We start from the raw sequence: 17,308 nt of genomic DNA, 5'->3' as shown, positions 1-17,308 counted from the left end.
GCCTAATTTTTCTCTTATTTTTTATTTTTTTAAACTAAATAAAAAATAAAAAAATTTCTGAAGTAATAACATCCCATGTGGTCCTTTTTTTTTAATTTTTTTGCATAAAAATCGTAATATTATTATTTTTTTTTTTAAAAAAAAAAGGCCATTATTATGAAGACAAAGACCATTTTTTTTTAATATATATATATATATATATATATACCAAATAAAAAAAGGATCACATATGATGTTATTGGTTAAGAATTTATTTTTATTTTTATTTTTTTTAATGAACACATAAAGAAAAAGTTGTGTCTTTATTATTTCACTTTAATTTAGTTTATTATATTGACATATGAACTTAAAACAAGTGTATAATGTCCCAATTCATTAGGGTTGGGCTCATTAACTAAATGCCTCATATGCTCGAGGGAATTACATATATGGAAGTTCAAGGCGATACAGTGTGTTTTTTATATATAATTTTAATAGGATTAAAATATTATCTGATTTTTGTATGTATTTTTAAAAATACATGTAAAAATCATGTGTTAAAAGTATATATTAATTTAATAAATTGAATCAAATAAAATAAAATAATAATAATAATAATAATAATAATACACTCCAATGGTTTCTTTTAAAATAGTAGGTGGCAGCGGGGCCAGTATGGACCCAGTTTCAGAATGATAAGAAAGAAAGAGCGGCCTTGTGCTGAGTTAAGTCAAGAAATTGAATTGATGTCTTTTTGTTCTTTCAATTTTTGGGTTTTGATCTTTTGTTTGCCCTAAAAAAGCTGGTCATAAGGGCCATGTCAGACGAATCACCACTGTTGAAAGGTCAATGAGAAAATGTCATGGACGGCCAGAGGCTGAATTTGGCTGTCGGTTCTTTCACTCATTTGGTGGGGATGATCAGCACGTGATAGTTACCCCACCCTACTTGTAAAGCCTGTTTTGTGGGGGAATGGCCAGGCGTAGCCTGACCAACCCATAAGTCTTCTCTTGAGTTTGACGGATGAGGCCCATATTTATTGGGTAAAAAGAAAAAGAAAAGTAGCCCGAAATTCAGGCGACCCAAAAGGGTCAAACAAGAATAAGCCCACGGGACCCATTAATATGTGACATATGTCAGTGCATGTCATCTCTAACAATGGTGAAAAACAGTACTTGTATTTACGGATTTACCCTTCTCGATTTCATCAATTTGGCTGGTCCAATTACCTTCAAGTTTCGGGATATAAATTTTCGTCAATCTTGCTACTGAAATTGCTTATGAACAAGATAGTAAATGTGAGAATTCCCTTGAAAGGGGTTTGGTCCGTTTGGAGGACTATGCAGTATGAAGTGTGGTTATTCGTGCCAAACAAGGATTAGGAACTCTTGTACAAGCAAACTGGTTTTCTGGATTTGCTTTTTCCTAGTTTGGTAGTTAGCTTTCAGAACTTGGCCTCTCTTCTTCGTGGTATTAAAATGTATAATTACAGGGCTGAATTAAGTCCACTAATCTATTAGGTTATGACGTGGCAAGATTTTTTTACAAATGGAGACGATCCGGATTAAAAGTTTGAGTCGGTGTATATAATGATCCTGTGCAATGAAGTTGCACAAATCCCATAGCCCATAGGTATCCGTGCCAGGTAAAACCCAAGCAAGATGGGGACCCGGGTGCCCTCTCATGTGAGGTTTCCATTGCAATCATTGCACCCGATCCCCATCCATGTATCAAATTCTGGAGTCCGTTCTTTATTTGACCAAAAAAAGAATAAAACAATAGCATCTATAAACTATAAAGAAGAAGAAAAAAACTGCCACATAAAATATATTCAAATATTCTGTAACAGTTGAGAAAGTGTCACGGTTCAATTAACCAAATTACAGAAGGAAATTAGAATAGAAGAAAAACAAATTCACATATATGGATATCATGTACAGCCATTAGTTACAAAAATTACCTGATGTTTGGAAAGCATCCTCTCAGAAAGAGCTCCACAAAACCTCTCAGAATCTGGATTCTAATAACGTGTAGCTGATAGAGCTCTCCGCCTTGGGTGCTTCTAAATATTATTATTACTTAATGGCCACTTCAACAACCACCATTATTCTGCCTGCGAGCTGCAAGCCTATTGACTGTTCTTTGCTTTCGAGGAAAAGAATCTGGTAAATCCTCTTGATTGTTTCTCAGGTGTTGGGGCAGAAGAAGATGACGAGGAGGTTGACCTGGTAGACCTGTGCTTTGGATGCTTTGAGCTCGATGGTGACCTCTGGGGATAGTTTGCTTCGGTATCAGACGGGCTGCACGGGGAACTATGCAAGTCCATGAGAGACTCAGCACCGAGTTTTTGCACATTGGCTGAAGCGGCTGTGTCCATTTCAGCTTGATCAAAGTCTTGAAAGTTCATGCCACTGGTAGTCGGTTCGTTCTCGGTGAGACCTTCTTCCCTTTGACTCCTCTCGCTGAAAGGTGATCCCATGAACTCTGTTTGAGGACGCAAAGATTTCAACTGCTTGCCAAGAAGGAAAATGGTTTCTTGACACTCTGCTAGCTTCTCTGCTGCAGCTGTTAACTCCGTCTCCTGAGATGAAATAAACAGTTAGAAGTTTAGAATGATCAGCCATATCAGCAAACTAGGACAAAAGGCAAGCATTGAACAAGCAACATAGGAACTAAAGCCCCAAATATGAAATAACACATGGGTCCCTTTCAATAACTCTGTTAGCAACAAAAGCAGAACTAAAAAATTATTATATGCAACTGCATTTATACAAACATAATAATTTGGGGGCTAGAATTATTTCGTGCTGATAAATCTTGGCCTCACCTGTTTGGTCTTGAGATCATCAGCTGCTGCAGCACAGACAGAGCAGGCCTCATTCCTAAAAGTAATACGTATGCAAGGGTTAGAAATAAATTCAATCTGGATCAAGCACCGAGAGACATCACTATCTATTCAAAACAAAACAGAATTGTTAAGTTGTGAGTTAAGACTTCAATGCAAATTTGAAGGCCTAAATCTGTAACTTAATTATTCAATTGGGACTAGGTAGCAAAAAGAAAAAAAACAAAAAAAAGGAATGCTGGCCGAATTATGGCCTTCAAAGATGCAACCAAGAATTGCCATGAAGGCCTTTGAACCCTCTTATCTGGATCTTAGATGAGCACGGTCTATAAATTTTGACAAGACTGGTGGCTGATGTCAATCAATTACAAGAAAACTTTAGATGCTAACCTTTGCAATTGCTCTTGAAGTTCCTCGCATCTGGCCAGAGCATGTTGATGACTCTTCTTTTCTTCTTGAAGTGCATTTTCCAAAGTTTCTGTTTTAACTTGCAAAAGGTTCAGCTCAGTTTCTAACTCTGCTGCACGTGCTTCAAGCGATCTGTATGACTCTGCCATACATTTCAGCTGTGTCTCAGACAAGCTGTTTGACTTCTGAGCAGATGCTAATTGCGATTTAAGTTCTGCTAGAAGCCTCTCAGTTTCCTGCAACTGTGACTTCGTCATCTCAAGGTTTTCGGTACATCTCGCTAGATCCACAGCCATGTTATCTTTCTCTGATTTCAATTCTTCGAACTCCTCCAATGAGAACTTGCATGATGCAGAATTAGATTCATAGCCTGAGACTAAATTTCCATCATCAGGAACCTCCAGGTCAGAAGTAGGATTGGAAATGCGGGCACAACCACTATGATATCTTTCTCCTGATGAATCCTTTTGAACTACTTTATTCTCAGGTAAAGCAACCTTGTCTATGCAATCGGGACTACTAATTTCTGCATCAGCATCCTTATAGCCCAGGACGTTGAATCTGAGTTCACTGGCTTTAGCTAAAACATGAGAAAGGTCAAGAACAAAATCAACCAAACTAGTATTGCTGTACATAACTCTATTGAAGGTGACAGAGAACTCCTCAATTTTTTGACTCAATCCACTGCCATCAGGTGATGTGTCATGGACTCCCATTGCTTCTTTGCCCAAAAACAAAACGAAGTAATGAATCTGTGAAATGGCAGTTGCTAAATTTTGGCTTATGATATTCACAGTCTCTGTAGCTGGCTGGGATGAAGAAATTTCCTTTTCTGCAGTTAGCTCTTCTGGATCACCCTTCCCGTCAGATATGGCATCAGAACACTGTACTTCCTCGGTAGCATAAGTTACAGAGTGCTGACGAAGAGCATCATGTGCATCCAGCAGAACATGCTTAATATCCTCCAAAATTTTCCCCATATCAGCATCCCTGGGCATAGACTCAAATACCAAAGAAATTTTTGATCGGAGCTTCACCAGTGGAAGCTGCTCTGCATCTGAGCCTTGATACTGTTCTGACAATTCGATGCTAGAAGGTACCTGATTTTCCAATGGAATCAAATCACGGAGCTGATCAGACTGAAGATCGTTCTCGGTAGTGACTTCTCCTGATGCATCAGGTATCTTATTATTTGAAGAATCCAAAATGGAGATGGCTCCATTTGAACCATTTGGTAGACAAGCTAACTTCTCCATCTCTAGAAAGTCATCCATAAGCTCCAACTGGTTTGCATTTTCAACCTTGTTTGATTTCTCATTGTTCTTCTCTTTCTTGAATTGGGAGAGCTCAGAAATCAATGCTGTAGTAGACCAAGACTCAGCGCAACTCCTCTCATCATCATTTCCATCTTCTGACATGGAGGTCAGGCTCGGAGGATTGCTTGAAGAACCTTCAGCAGTGATATGAATGATAGATTTTGGGGAACTTTTCTGTTGATTGCTGCCATAAAGTTGTGCTTCTAAACTTTGGAGCTTGCTACCAGTCTTAGCACACAAACTCCTTGAAGCCTGCAATTCAGTGTTGCGCTTTGCCAACGCTTCTTTGAGCATCTTTGTTTCTTCTTCCATTGCCAATAAACGTTCGGTGAGAAATTCATTCTCTTTATGGAACTTATGTGCATTATCAAGGGAAAACTCAGTTACTGGAGAAACGTGTGGACTAGAAGGCTTAACAGGAGATCTCCTGAGTCGAGTATCCCCATAATCTCGGCCTAAATTCTCGACCTCTAGCTTCATTTGGGCAAGTGCAGCAGGACCAGGCAACTTCTTCCGCACAAGACCACGTAACCTTTGGCACTCTGCTTCTAGCTTAGCTATTTTTTTAACACCCTCTATATGCTGCTTGTTTGCTACTTCGGCAGTCCTCATACTCATGTTCTTTTCTTCATTACGAATTTCCAGCTCTTTGGCAACAATGTGCAGTTCATATTTAAGAGAATTTATTTCCTTTTGACATGATTCAACATCGCTCTTCAACAGCTCAATTTCAGCTTCAGCTTGTGACTTTTCCTCATTTATCTTGATTAGTATGTTTGAACGTTCCTGTAAAGATCTTGAAAGAGCAGCATTTTCGGCAGCAGACCTGAGGAGTTCTTGCTCAAAGTTACCTATCTTCGCTTCAAATTCATGCTTAATTTTGTCCCATTGCTTGGTTCTGGTAATAACAACTTCTTGCAATTTCTGCTCATGTTCTTCCTTCAGATTTCGTATCTGCCGCATGCACTCTTTAAGAGCACCATCTAGATGCGATGCACGATCTTCAGCAGTGAGTTTTGCAAGTGTGACAGTTTCTAGATGATTTTTCAATGCCAGAGCTTCAGCTTCAGCTTTTTCCCAACCTGAAGAAAAATTAGTCTCAATTCAAAATCTAGGCCAAGAAAAATTGAAGAACCATCAATATTAAACCAGCATTTATTCATCTACAAAGCAAGATTAGATCAGCATCATACCTGAGACAGCTTCTTCAGCAACTTTAGTGTGCTGCTTTACCAGGTTGTCTTTAGTAGTCATCTCTGAATGGGCTGCTGACAGCTTTTCATCCAATTCCTTAATCTGATCCTCCTGCGTCTGGACTTGTTCCTCATATGTCTTTACTTGATCCTCCAAACTGCTCAGATGCGTATATGACTCCACAGAAATTTGAACATAGGTCGGTTTTTTGTAGTTATCCTGTTTCATAAAAGAACAAAATCCACAAAGAGTAACTATGATATTATTCAATTAAAATGATATAGAAACTAAGAAGCGATGATGATGATGATGATGAAGAAGGGATGGGGTAAAAAGACAAAGACCTTGGTGGCAACATACAATTTCTAAGCTTCACCCTAATCAAGAACTATGCTTCTGCTATAGATTGATATGATCAGACAACATACAATATGAACAAGCATAGAGGAAAATTAAGGCAGAACTTAGCAAAGAAGATCAAAGCTAGCATCTACAGAGTGCTCAACTTGCAGAAGGAAAATTAGGAGAATGTCCAACATTTTTTTTTTTTTTTTTTTTTGATAAGGAGAATGTCCAACATATTGAAGACTAGGATAGAAACAATAACAAGTAAGAATATAGGCAAATTCAGGAATGAGAAAGTCTAAACAGTAAACATCCTTCTTTTGTCCTTCTCCCACACAACTTTTTTTAAAAACCAGCCATTGGATCTGTAGGACCCCGACCCACATGGATGAAGGTGGGGGTCTTACAGATCTAATGGCTTATTTTTAAAAAAGTTGTATGGGAGATGGACAGGAGAAGGACAAATAGTAGTTCTCATTCAGGAATAGTTGTCAAACCAAAGAAAACTGTATACCACCAGTCACGTATAGATAACTGGCAGGCAAAAAACATGGAAAAAGAATAGAAACCTCTTCAAGATGAAAGAATATTCAGAACAAAACTGTTTCCATTAGTAACAACACAGGTCAATGAATTCACCTGATCAGCCTGATTAGTAGCACCAGCAGCGTTAGATGCAGCAGCTGCTTTTTCTGCAGCAGCCGCTTTTTCTGCAGCAGCCTTGTCAGATGATTTTTTCTTCCATGGCCATCCCCGCCGGTCCATCTCAGACTATAAAATTTGCAGAAGTATGAGTTCCAATGACAAAAGAGCGGCTCAAAAAAATTTACAGTTTCAATCATGGGAAAAACAATTAGAAATGTATCAATGTGATTAACATTATTGAATAAGTGTTTCTCATGAATATGGAAAATTTATCAGAGTGAAGAAATAAAATGCTACAAGGACACGATGCATAAATAAAGTATCTCATAGTTTGAAAAAAAAAATGAATGACAATATGTGTTTGATTGGTACAATGCCATAAACACTCGACCATAATCAGAAAATGCAATGAGCCAGTATATTCTTCAAGCCTCAAGATAATGCTTAAAAAACATACACTTAATGGATCAACGAGCAACAAAAAAACTGACAAGATTCAAGCTAATATGTTAACAAGGGCAACAGGTGGCATTCAAAACTTTTCGGACTGACATTGCCAGAGCATTCCGGACAAGGCCATTAAGCAAACTATGGACTCTGTTTTCCCAAGCAGACACCACCAAATTTCTTGGGTGCTATTTACTAACCCAAGCACCATCATATTAGTAGGTATGATGGACCAAAGTAAACTCACCCAGTGACTATAGAATACAGACATTTCAATCTCTCAGATAATAGATCATATTGGCACTAGTTTTATTGGGGAGAGAGAGAGAGAGAGATGTGAATGATCTTTGAATAAACGAGTGTTCTATTGCTATATTATGTTCCATGCCATGGAGAAACCCAAAAGGATGCAGAAAACATTGGAACAACATTGATCCTTTGTTATACACAAGAAATCAGGGATCGATTGCAATGAATTAGACAACTGATAAGTAATCAAACCATGATGAGCAGAAAGCTGAGGTACATGAGAACAGTGGCATTTTGTAATTTATCGTCACAGGCCAGCAAAAAAATAAAATAACTCGATGCATGTACATCAAACATATAATTCCGTTTCTTGTTGCAGGAAAAACTTCGAAGAAAAAAGCACTTATTTATTTCAGATTTATTTTTTTATATCTCTTTGGTTTCTCAAAAATTAAAATCTCACACCGACAAAGTCAAGTAGTAGGCTAAGTCTCAGTCAAGTGGAGGTGCTGAGGAGAGGATTTTCTCACGTCTCAAGCAATGAAAACCCATATTCAGAACTAGAATTTGTTTTCTTTTTTCGTACATTTTTTACAACCAAACAGAGCATAACAGAAAACAGAGCTCTAGTATTGTAACATGCAGTGCAGATATTTTTCTTGAGGATTAACTTTTAACACAAATTCGCCACTGGAAAACCAAAAGACTACTGACCAAAGCACGAGCAATGATATAGCGGCACAGGTTCACAAATACTCACTCAGAAAACCTGTTTGTATGTGAATGTGTATACATTTTAAAGAAATTGTTTACATAACCACACACATCATTGTATGCTTGACATAAATCTGAAGCTATTGAACATCAAAAAACACTATGAGGGTTCAAATAGGAGCACATTGTATCAAATTGGTGTGCATGCCAATGCAATGAGGTTAATCACCAAGATCTAATCACAGAGCAAGCTATTGCCGACGATCCCACAGAAGAAGATTTCATATCAATTACCGAAGACACAGAATTAAAACAACATCAAAAACTTTGAAAACCACAAATTAAAAAAAAAAAAAAAAAATAGTATTAGTTTACTTATCAAAATCTTGGAAGAATTAATATCCTGCCAAGCTAATTTAGATCCAAATGGATCCGAGAAACTATGAAAAACTTTGAGATGAGTAACACTTACACCAACAAGACACTGAAGCACAAATAAATAATTATCAAAACCTAAATTTCAAAAGAAAATAAAGTTACTATAAAATTTATTCGCCATTAAAAAAAAAAAATATCTCCATTTAACAAATCAAGGATAAGGAAAGAGGGAGGGAAAATCGAAAATTTGACGAAGTAAGAACTCGAATTGACAGCTTTTAGTTCACAAAAACAGAAAGGTCAGAAAACACACACACACACACAGAGTCGCTTCTAGTCCGACTTCTGAAACAGTAGCTCCATAGACTCCGCTGCTTCACACACACTCACACGCAATGCGTGAGAAACAAGCTTACCAAAACAAATGCAGCTCAAAGAAATGCTCTCGGACAATACGGAAGCAGTGAAGACGGTGCTTTCCGAGATTCAGCAATGGAGATCCGAAATTAGTGCTTCTTCCTCTGTGGCTTCAGTTTCAGATAGATAAATAAATAAAGAGAGATGGACGGAGGAGATGGATGGAAGTGGTGGAAGTGGTGGTGGTGGAGGAGGTGGTGGTAATGGTGGGTGAAATATTCGGACTTAGGTGTCACTTAAAAGCCAAGACGTTGGAAAAAGCTCCAAAACCATCACCTTTTTAAAATTATTTCTCTTTTTTTTTTTTTAAATTTTGCGAATTATGACAAAAAAAATAAATGGATGGGTGGGTTGACGGATATGCCCCTATAGAGTTAGGGAATGGCGAGAGGGTCCCCCACGCTTGTGGCAGAAGCAACAGATGAGCTGTATCGCGGTAATTGGAAAGTTCTGTTTGTTTTGATGATGATTATTATATTATTATATGTTTTTTCCGCCTTTGGACCACCGTCACTCCCTAGTCGGTCTAAGTCACTACAGCTCATATACGTTCGGTATTTTGCTGTGTTTGTGCTGCATGACAGTGTCATGGACCGCGCTACACCAGCGCCATTTCTTCTTCTATACACCTCATCTTTCTCTCTACTTGTCTCTTGCTTGAATGGAATTTTGGGATTCGGCTACTATCACTTTATATTATTTTAATCATTATTTCAAAACCACGATGCTACCCTTAATTTACATGTTAATCAAATAAAATTATAAATGCTATTTTTTATATCTATTACACATTAATTAATTGGTTTTACTTGTTTTAAACTTTTAATGGTTAGTCTAAGATCCAGCCGCTTATTATAAACTGTGTAATAAATAGATGTGAAGAATAATATTACTCTACTCTACTCTACTTTCAAATATTATAACACTAATAAAAAGTTTACATGAAAGTAAAAAGTGAAATTATTGCCACGTTTCACTATTACAGTTCACGGTTCACTGCCACGTTAACAACAAACAAATTTAATTGATTAATGACTAGTGTGAAAACCGTCACGTATATTGCCACATTAATTTTTTACGAAACTTGGACGGAATCGGATTCCTAGCCGCGCTATAAAAATAAAAGGGGTTAAGAGTGCATTGAGTTTGGACCAAATAAATAATGTTATTGTTGTGGGTGATTTGATTAGAAAGTAGGTATGATAAATGTCAAAAGTAATAGGTATTGATTTTTGATTTTTTTATTTTTTTATTTTTTAGGGTTCCCCACATAATAGAAGAACCCTTTTAGTCGTAAATCTTAGTTATAGTGAAATTGAATCTACACCTACTCTCGTGAGATATAAGGATGAAAGTCAGCTGCATTTTTGGCAAGTGTTGTAGTCCCTTCAATACTAGACCCGAAATATCTTAAGATGGATTACCTAATGTGTGGCCTCATAGAGTAAATAAATTGCTTCACCTTTCACCATGTGCACTTCCTTTCTATTTTTATTTGATGACGTTGAAGCGGTTGCAATTGTGTTTGCCAAAACGGTATTAAAGTCAAGTGTAATAATTAAAAAGTTAAAATACCTAAACTAACCAATAAATACAATCGGGAATTGTAGATGGAAGTTTTGATTTTCATATAATATTCATAACAATTCACCTCCACCTCCGGCTGAGCTAGCTCCCACTGCCTCTAATTTTTGGCTTATACTAAATTCATCGGCCAATCATCTGTATTCAGGGGCGGAACTATAATATTATGAGGGGAGGCCAAAACTAAAAAATATAAAATTGAAGATAAAAATTAATGTTGGGTTTATTTCATAAAAATACATAAAATTGAGAGGAAAAAAAAAATATCAAATTTTGTGGGGGGGTCTAGGACCCCAAAGGCAAGAATGGTTTTGCCCCTACTGGTCCTCACATTGCTTAGGACAAAGACTTTGTAAACAAGCTCTGTTTGTTATTGTGTTTTAGACGGTGTCTTTTGTGTTGGATTTGAAAATGTGATCATGGTTAGCTTTGCTTGTTAATACAAAGTTTTAACAACACGAGCAAATAGATAAGTATAAATGCACAAATGGGATTATTCAAAATAAAAATAAAAAATAAAAAACGGAGGAAATGGAATTTTGGAGACTTTATATTTACATGTCATTTCATTTTCTTGATAGATTGCATTTTTGTTTTTGGCGAGGATAGCTTAGATTGCGGTATCCAAGAGGACACCGTCTCCGTCGTTTTCGACACGCTAAAGTTATTTTCTTTTTTTCAACTACAAATGTACAAAGCTGGTTTTCCTTTTATGACTATAATCATTCACACATTGGAAAAATCGCCAAAAGTGGACAATCGAATCATTTCATCATGAAAATAAAAAATAAAAAATAAAAGTTTTTAACATTCTTACTATTTAATTTATTACATGCGAATTAGTTCAACCCACAAAGTTTTATCATTACACAAAAGGGAATAATTTCTATATGCTCTTTGTATAAAATAGGAATTTTGTGCAAATCATTTATTGATTGTCACGTTAGTTAGAATACTTTAAGAAAAAATAAACACCCATACCAAATTATATCAAATTTTATTAATTTTTTTTTAAATAAAAATATAGAGATTGGATCCGCCGCCACCTCTATTGCTCGGGGGTGACGGCAAACAACCCCCTGTGGCATGGGGTGGCCACGAGCCACCCTTGTTCTTAGAATATATATTTTTCACATACTTTCACATACAACATTTAATTACATGTGTCATTTTAATTAGAGCATTTTCTTTGAAAAGAAAAACACTTTATCGGATATGGATGACAATTGTATTGGAGGAGTTTAATGTACTATAAATGAAAAAATAATTTTGAGTGTTTTTTTTTTAAATAAAAATAAAAATAAATAAATAAATAAAACGTGGTTGCTTTTGCTAAAGCAACCGGACAGGCTGCGACCATTGGTATGGGGATCTGGTATGGCGTGCTCGTAAAACACGCAAATGATGCCAATTCTTGTTTCTGAACAATTTCCCAAAATGGCAAACAATGGGATGGAGCCGGTTGATCAAAATCTTTGGCTTCTAGTTCATACATTTTCCTCTTTAAGGTACAAGTGTTCAATAAAAAAGAAATACAGTTAATTTGTACGATATAAAATAAGGCCTTAACATAGTATATTCGATAAAAGGTACACTTTATAGAATTCAATATGAAGGGGAACATTCATCAATTTAAAATCACTTATTACATTGTTCAAAAAAAAAAAAAAAAAAAATCACTTATTACATGTCATCCTCTCAATTTTTTCCCTAACCAAACTAACTCGTAAAAAGGGAAAAATCTTTAATATGAACAAAATTTTCTTTCAAATTATATTGGAAGAATTTTTTCTAATATAGTCTATAAAATTTATATGTGTTCAAAATGTATTTCCACATATATTTTTTAAAAAATATGTGATTTCCGAACTCAATTTAAAAAATTAGGTGGGAGTTTGAGGGATATTGTCAATTTTTTGATAGTTTGAAGAAATATTATCATAATTGAAAGGTTAGGAGAATATTGTCAATTAGATGGTAATTTAAGAAAGCCATTAATTAATCGTTCCATATAATATAACAACTAATTATAAACCACGTTAAATTTAGGTGTAATTCAAGAATGAAAAATTGTATAAATGTAATTTGGTTTATCAGGTACACTCAAGTAGGATTGACATTTTTTGAAACGGCTTGCAAATTCGACATCGAATCAAGTAAGAAACTAATGGAGTAAGATTGAGTGCTATAACTTAGGGGTGGGCATATTAACCAATTATCGAATGTCTACCGACTGCAACCGAACCGATATTAATCATCAACCGGCATAAGTCGGTCAGTAATCAATTAAGATTTTTAAACCAATTTTTAGTTCAGTAATCGGTAAAACATTTTTTTTATCGGTTTTTGAACCGAACCGATAGTGGGAGTATAAAACGACGTCACTTCGTTTTTAATTTTTCCTAATATACAATTTATTGAAATCAAACTATGTAATTTTTTGATGCTATATATAGATCTATTCCTTTATTTCCCCTAACCCCAAATCAAATCATTTGTCACCACCCTCTGCTCTCTCGACTCTCACAATGCTCTCACTCTTAGCTCTCTGACTCTCGCATGCCCCTTTCAGATCTTTCGCAGGACGCTTCTCTCGTCACTCTCAGCTTTCGGCTGTCTCTCTGGCTCTGTCATTGTCGTGTTCCTCTTCTTTCGTGAGTCCATGACAGTGTGGTTCGACTCTAGTTGTTAGTGGTGCAGTGTTGGAGCCTCATGGGTTGCACGATGCTAGTCTGACTATAACCGATTATTCGAACTGTTGTTAACTGATTACCGTTTTAACCGAAATTTTCAGAATAATTTTTTATCGAAATGTTATGGGTTAATTAATCGAATTAACTGATAATTTAAGTTAATTATCGAAAATAGGGTTACCATAACCAACACCCACCCTCTATAACTTATTTAATTAAATGAATCGAATTAAATTTAACATGATTTGACTTGACTTAAACTTAATACTCAACTTTTATAACTAAAAATATTTGATTTGAGTTACAAATTTAGCACGAACTTGAAATAAAATTAAAAAAATTATCAAATTAAAATTAATTTATACAATTATTTCGTGACAGAATACCTCACGACAGGGTCATAAATCGTCATCTCCAAACCTACCCATTTATGCGATTTGGAGCCACGTTAACCTGGTTGAATCCGAAAGGTTATTTTAGTCAGAAAGTCAATATGGCAAGGGACTGACAAGTGCAGCGATAATAAAAGCTTGAACAGAGACAAACGCTGATTGATTAGATAGGTAACTAGTACGTACCCATCCTGTCTCTTGAAAAGACAGCCTCTTTGGTGTTTACCTGAAATATCTGACCGTCGGATCTGTAAATAAAACCCACAGTCGGTTGGGTTAACTTGCTTGGCAAAATTCATTTTTGACGGCTGTCTGTAACTTGGGCATTCACCGATCAATTTAATCACCCTCTCCTCCAATCACGAAATGCCGCGTGAACATCTCAAAACGATTCCAACCGTCAAAACGAAGGATCCCCAACAATGGTAGCGCGTATGTATGAAACACTTTACATAGCTAAACGACATTTGCATTTATTTTGCGTCTTTTATTTACTTCCATGTTCAGTAAAATTCCCAAATTGCCAAGGGTCGCGCCGTTTCCGTATTACTTTTTCACAAGTTTAACTCAATCTCTTTCACTGATGTGGCAAGTACAATCATACGAAAGAATATGTTAACATATTAAAAAAATAAATAAAATGAAAAAGCTTAGAACGATCATCTTTTACTTTCCATCAAGGGCTACAAGGTAAATTTACTAGTTCTATTCAACTTGCAATCACGCCCTATAAAGAGAATGTTACTAATTTCAGGATCTCGTTTACATGTTGTTATTATTATTTTTTTTGCATGTCCACATAAAAAGGGGAGGAGAATTCGAATTAGTAACTTTTACTTTATTAGGCATAGTCTCAATCAATTGAGCTATCTCTTGAAGACGATATGCTGTTTTTTAATAGCAGTATGTATGCTGTATTGTAAGCAACGGTTAAGATTAAATATCAAAGTTAACTTACTTTTAAAAGCTCTTAATAAGAAAGAAAAAATGAAAAAAAAATTTAAGACATTTAATCTTGACCGTTGCTTACACTACAGCATAAATACTATTATTTTAAGCCAAATCCCTAATTCTATAGTTTAATCGTATTGACATGGATAAGGGTTTTATAAATTATTATTTTTTTAATTATTAGCATTTTTTATTTTTTTGCATATCCGTACAAGAGGGAGAAATGTAATTTAAATTAGTGACCTTTATTTCATTAGGCGTGATTCTAACCAATTAAACTACATCTTGAGAACAATTATTAGCAACTTAAACTATATGTAATGTATTATTTAAATTATTTAATTTAAATCGTTGGAGATTCAAATCCAGCGCGACAAGAATTGAAAGTCATGCAAGTTATTGCCCTAGGCGTCTTGATCCTATTGAAATAGGGATAGCGATGGCCTATGAAGCTATGATTTGTGTACGTGTGCCCGCATATATTGACAAGCTTGACTCATACCAAATCACACATTCAATGGTGCAATAACTTCGTTACTTATTTTATTCCCACCTAAGTCTTATAGGTTGGTGTAAAACAATTAAGAGGAGGGAAACTTACTCTGTTTTTGTTGCTTATTTTTTGAATAGCGATTTGAAATGACAATGTAATTAAGTATTTGATAAAATTGTAATTTTGTTTTTAAATAATATATTTTATGTTAAAGTATTAATTAAGTAATTAAAATTTACATTTTATTATTAACTTTAGTTTTTTGAATAAGTGATAGTTTAATACGGTATTAAAGTCAAAGGTTATGAAGTACGAACTTTATTCATTTACCTTTAATTTCAATTAAATATATCACATGTTAAGTATTATCTATTAAAAAGAAGTTTGAGCTTACACGTGAGAAAAAATGTGTGTGTTAAAGTATTAATTAAATTATTAAAATTTATTTATTCAAATCAATTTAAGCTTTTGAAATAAATGGTGGTTCAAGCCATTTTGTTTGTTATTTGAATTTTTTTTTTTTTTTTTTTAAGGTTTGAAACAATCATTCTCTTTCAAATGCACTTACAAACAAGATACTTTATACATGTTTATTTGAGAACACATGTAGACATGCAAAAATATGGGACACAACTATAAAAATACCAAGTTCATTTTGCAAATCTTTTTACATGCTATGACTGATCTAAGGGGAGTAGATTGACAATGCCACGTTAACATAGTAAAATAATAATAGAATAATAGTGTGAGATATAGTATTACTCTTTGTATTTTGAGTTAATTGTTAATATATATATATATATATATATATATATATATATTTTGCCAAAAAGTAACAATTTTCTAAACAAATATTATCAAACAAGGTCATTTGGCTCTGTATGTTAAAATGTATTTTTTGTTGTTTTGCTTTGGAAAATATTATGAAGTGACGTAAAGTAAAATTTATTTATATATATATTTTTTTATAGTGTTTTGTATTTATATTGCTTATATTTTTATTTTGGGAGGAGAATCTTTTGGGTAAGTATTAAGTAACAATAAAATTAATTAATCCCGTGCAAATGTTTCCAGTTTTTGGGTGCACTGAGATATATATATATTATTATTGTTAGTAGTACAGAGAGGAACACGGGGGGATAGGGGGGCACTGAGATTGAATGTGAACGAACAACCACCCAAAATTGAGAGAGTGGAGCCCACACATGTCGAAGCGCGTCGAAGGTAAGGCGTATAAAAGAACAGAGAGAGAGAGAGAGAGAGAGAGAGGCTCCTCCAGGTCCATATAGTGGAGCAGAGAGGTGAAGCATCCAATGATGTCTAGGAAAAAAAGACACCTGGTCCCCACGCACCACACGTATCAGCGCTCACTAGCCTTTTGATCAAGTGGGGACCACCCCCCCCGAGAGCTTCAATAACACGTGTCGGCAGAAAGAGACCACGTTTAGGGAAAGCCCGAATCATCTGGCCTTAATTATCGAAACTGACAGCGTCGGCAGAGCGAAGAGACTAGAGCCATTGGCTAATAACACGACAAATTATAATCGAAACACGAGATTTAACCCACTCCATACAAAACAAAACACAGCAGCATCATTAATACATTAAAATCGAAGTAAAAGAAAAACAAAAAGTAAAAGAAAAAAGAAAAAAACAAAAAACAAAACATGTTTATTTTCCACTTGACAAATTGGAGCTTCACAATTCTTAGAATGCCTTCCAAGTCCTTCACATGGTGCGTTTTGTCGGCTGCCACAAGATTAATGGTTTGATATAAAAGGATGGAACAAAAAATTTAATTTCAGAGGGATTAGGTTGCTTTGATTTTTTATTTTTTTTTGGGTATGGGTCAAAATAAAAAGAAATTTTTTTTTTTTTTTTAGAAAATTCAAAGGCTATTTTTTTAGGCCTCCTCTCGGTTTGTCTATACTTAGATACTTTTATTGTTAATTGATGTGTCTAGTTAAATTCACTTTACCCATATAAAGTTTTAGAAATTTTTCAATTCGAACTTTAATGTTTAAAAATTAGCAATGTATTTCTTTAATATTTCAAAAATTTTCAATTCAAATCCTCCGTTACTAATTTATTTTTAATTGAACAGAAATCATCTCATGTGTTGAATTTTGATGCCCTATATTCTAATTTTTTCCTATTTAAAACCTATGAAATTACGGAATTACCATCAATTACATAAGTTTTAATGAGAATAATTATGTAGTTTCGTATGTTTTAATGAGGGTAAAATTAGAATAGAT

General features: G+C 34.9%; 1 protein-coding gene across 1 annotated transcript; it reads right to left on the bottom strand.

Moving 5' to 3' along the window:
• Positions 1-1,791: 1,791 nt before the first annotated feature.
• LOC132189299 (filament-like protein (DUF869)) lies at positions 1,792-9,174 on the bottom strand. Its single transcript, XM_059603969.2, has 6 exons — positions 8,937-9,174; positions 6,727-6,858; positions 5,742-5,961; positions 3,215-5,630; positions 2,807-2,861; positions 1,792-2,560 (listed from the first exon to the last, which is right to left on the bottom strand). Exons 2-6 carry the CDS (start codon positions 6,850-6,852, stop codon positions 2,108-2,110), a joined length of 3,270 nt encoding a protein of 1,089 aa, XP_059459952.1. The 5' UTR covers positions 6,853-6,858; positions 8,937-9,174; the 3' UTR covers positions 1,792-2,107.
• Between the last annotated feature and the right edge of the window lie 8,134 nt (positions 9,175-17,308).

This window comes from Corylus avellana, chromosome 9 (genome assembly GCF_965113065.1).
Source record: "Corylus avellana chromosome 9, dhCorAvel1.hap1.2, whole genome shotgun sequence".
In the NCBI taxonomy this organism is placed as follows: Eukaryota; Viridiplantae; Streptophyta; class Magnoliopsida; order Fagales; family Betulaceae; genus Corylus; species Corylus avellana.
Note: the sequence above shows the minus strand (reverse complement) of the source record. Positions and strands in the feature narration are given on the sequence as shown.

Bases quoted from the DNA above. Each gene is read 5' to 3' on its own strand.
- LOC132189299 (XM_059603969.2), bottom strand. From the start codon at position 6,852: ATGGACCGGCGGGGATGGCCATGGAAGAAAAAATCATCTGACAAGGCT. The intron at 5,631-5,741 runs GTATGATGCTGA...ATTTTTCTTCAG, and splicing joins TGCTGAAGAAGCTGTCTCAG to GTTGGGAAAAAGCTGAAGCT. The intron at 2,862-3,214 runs GTTAGCATCTAA...TATTACTTTTAG, and splicing joins CTTCAAGAGCAATTGCAAAG to GAATGAGGCCTGCTCTGTCT.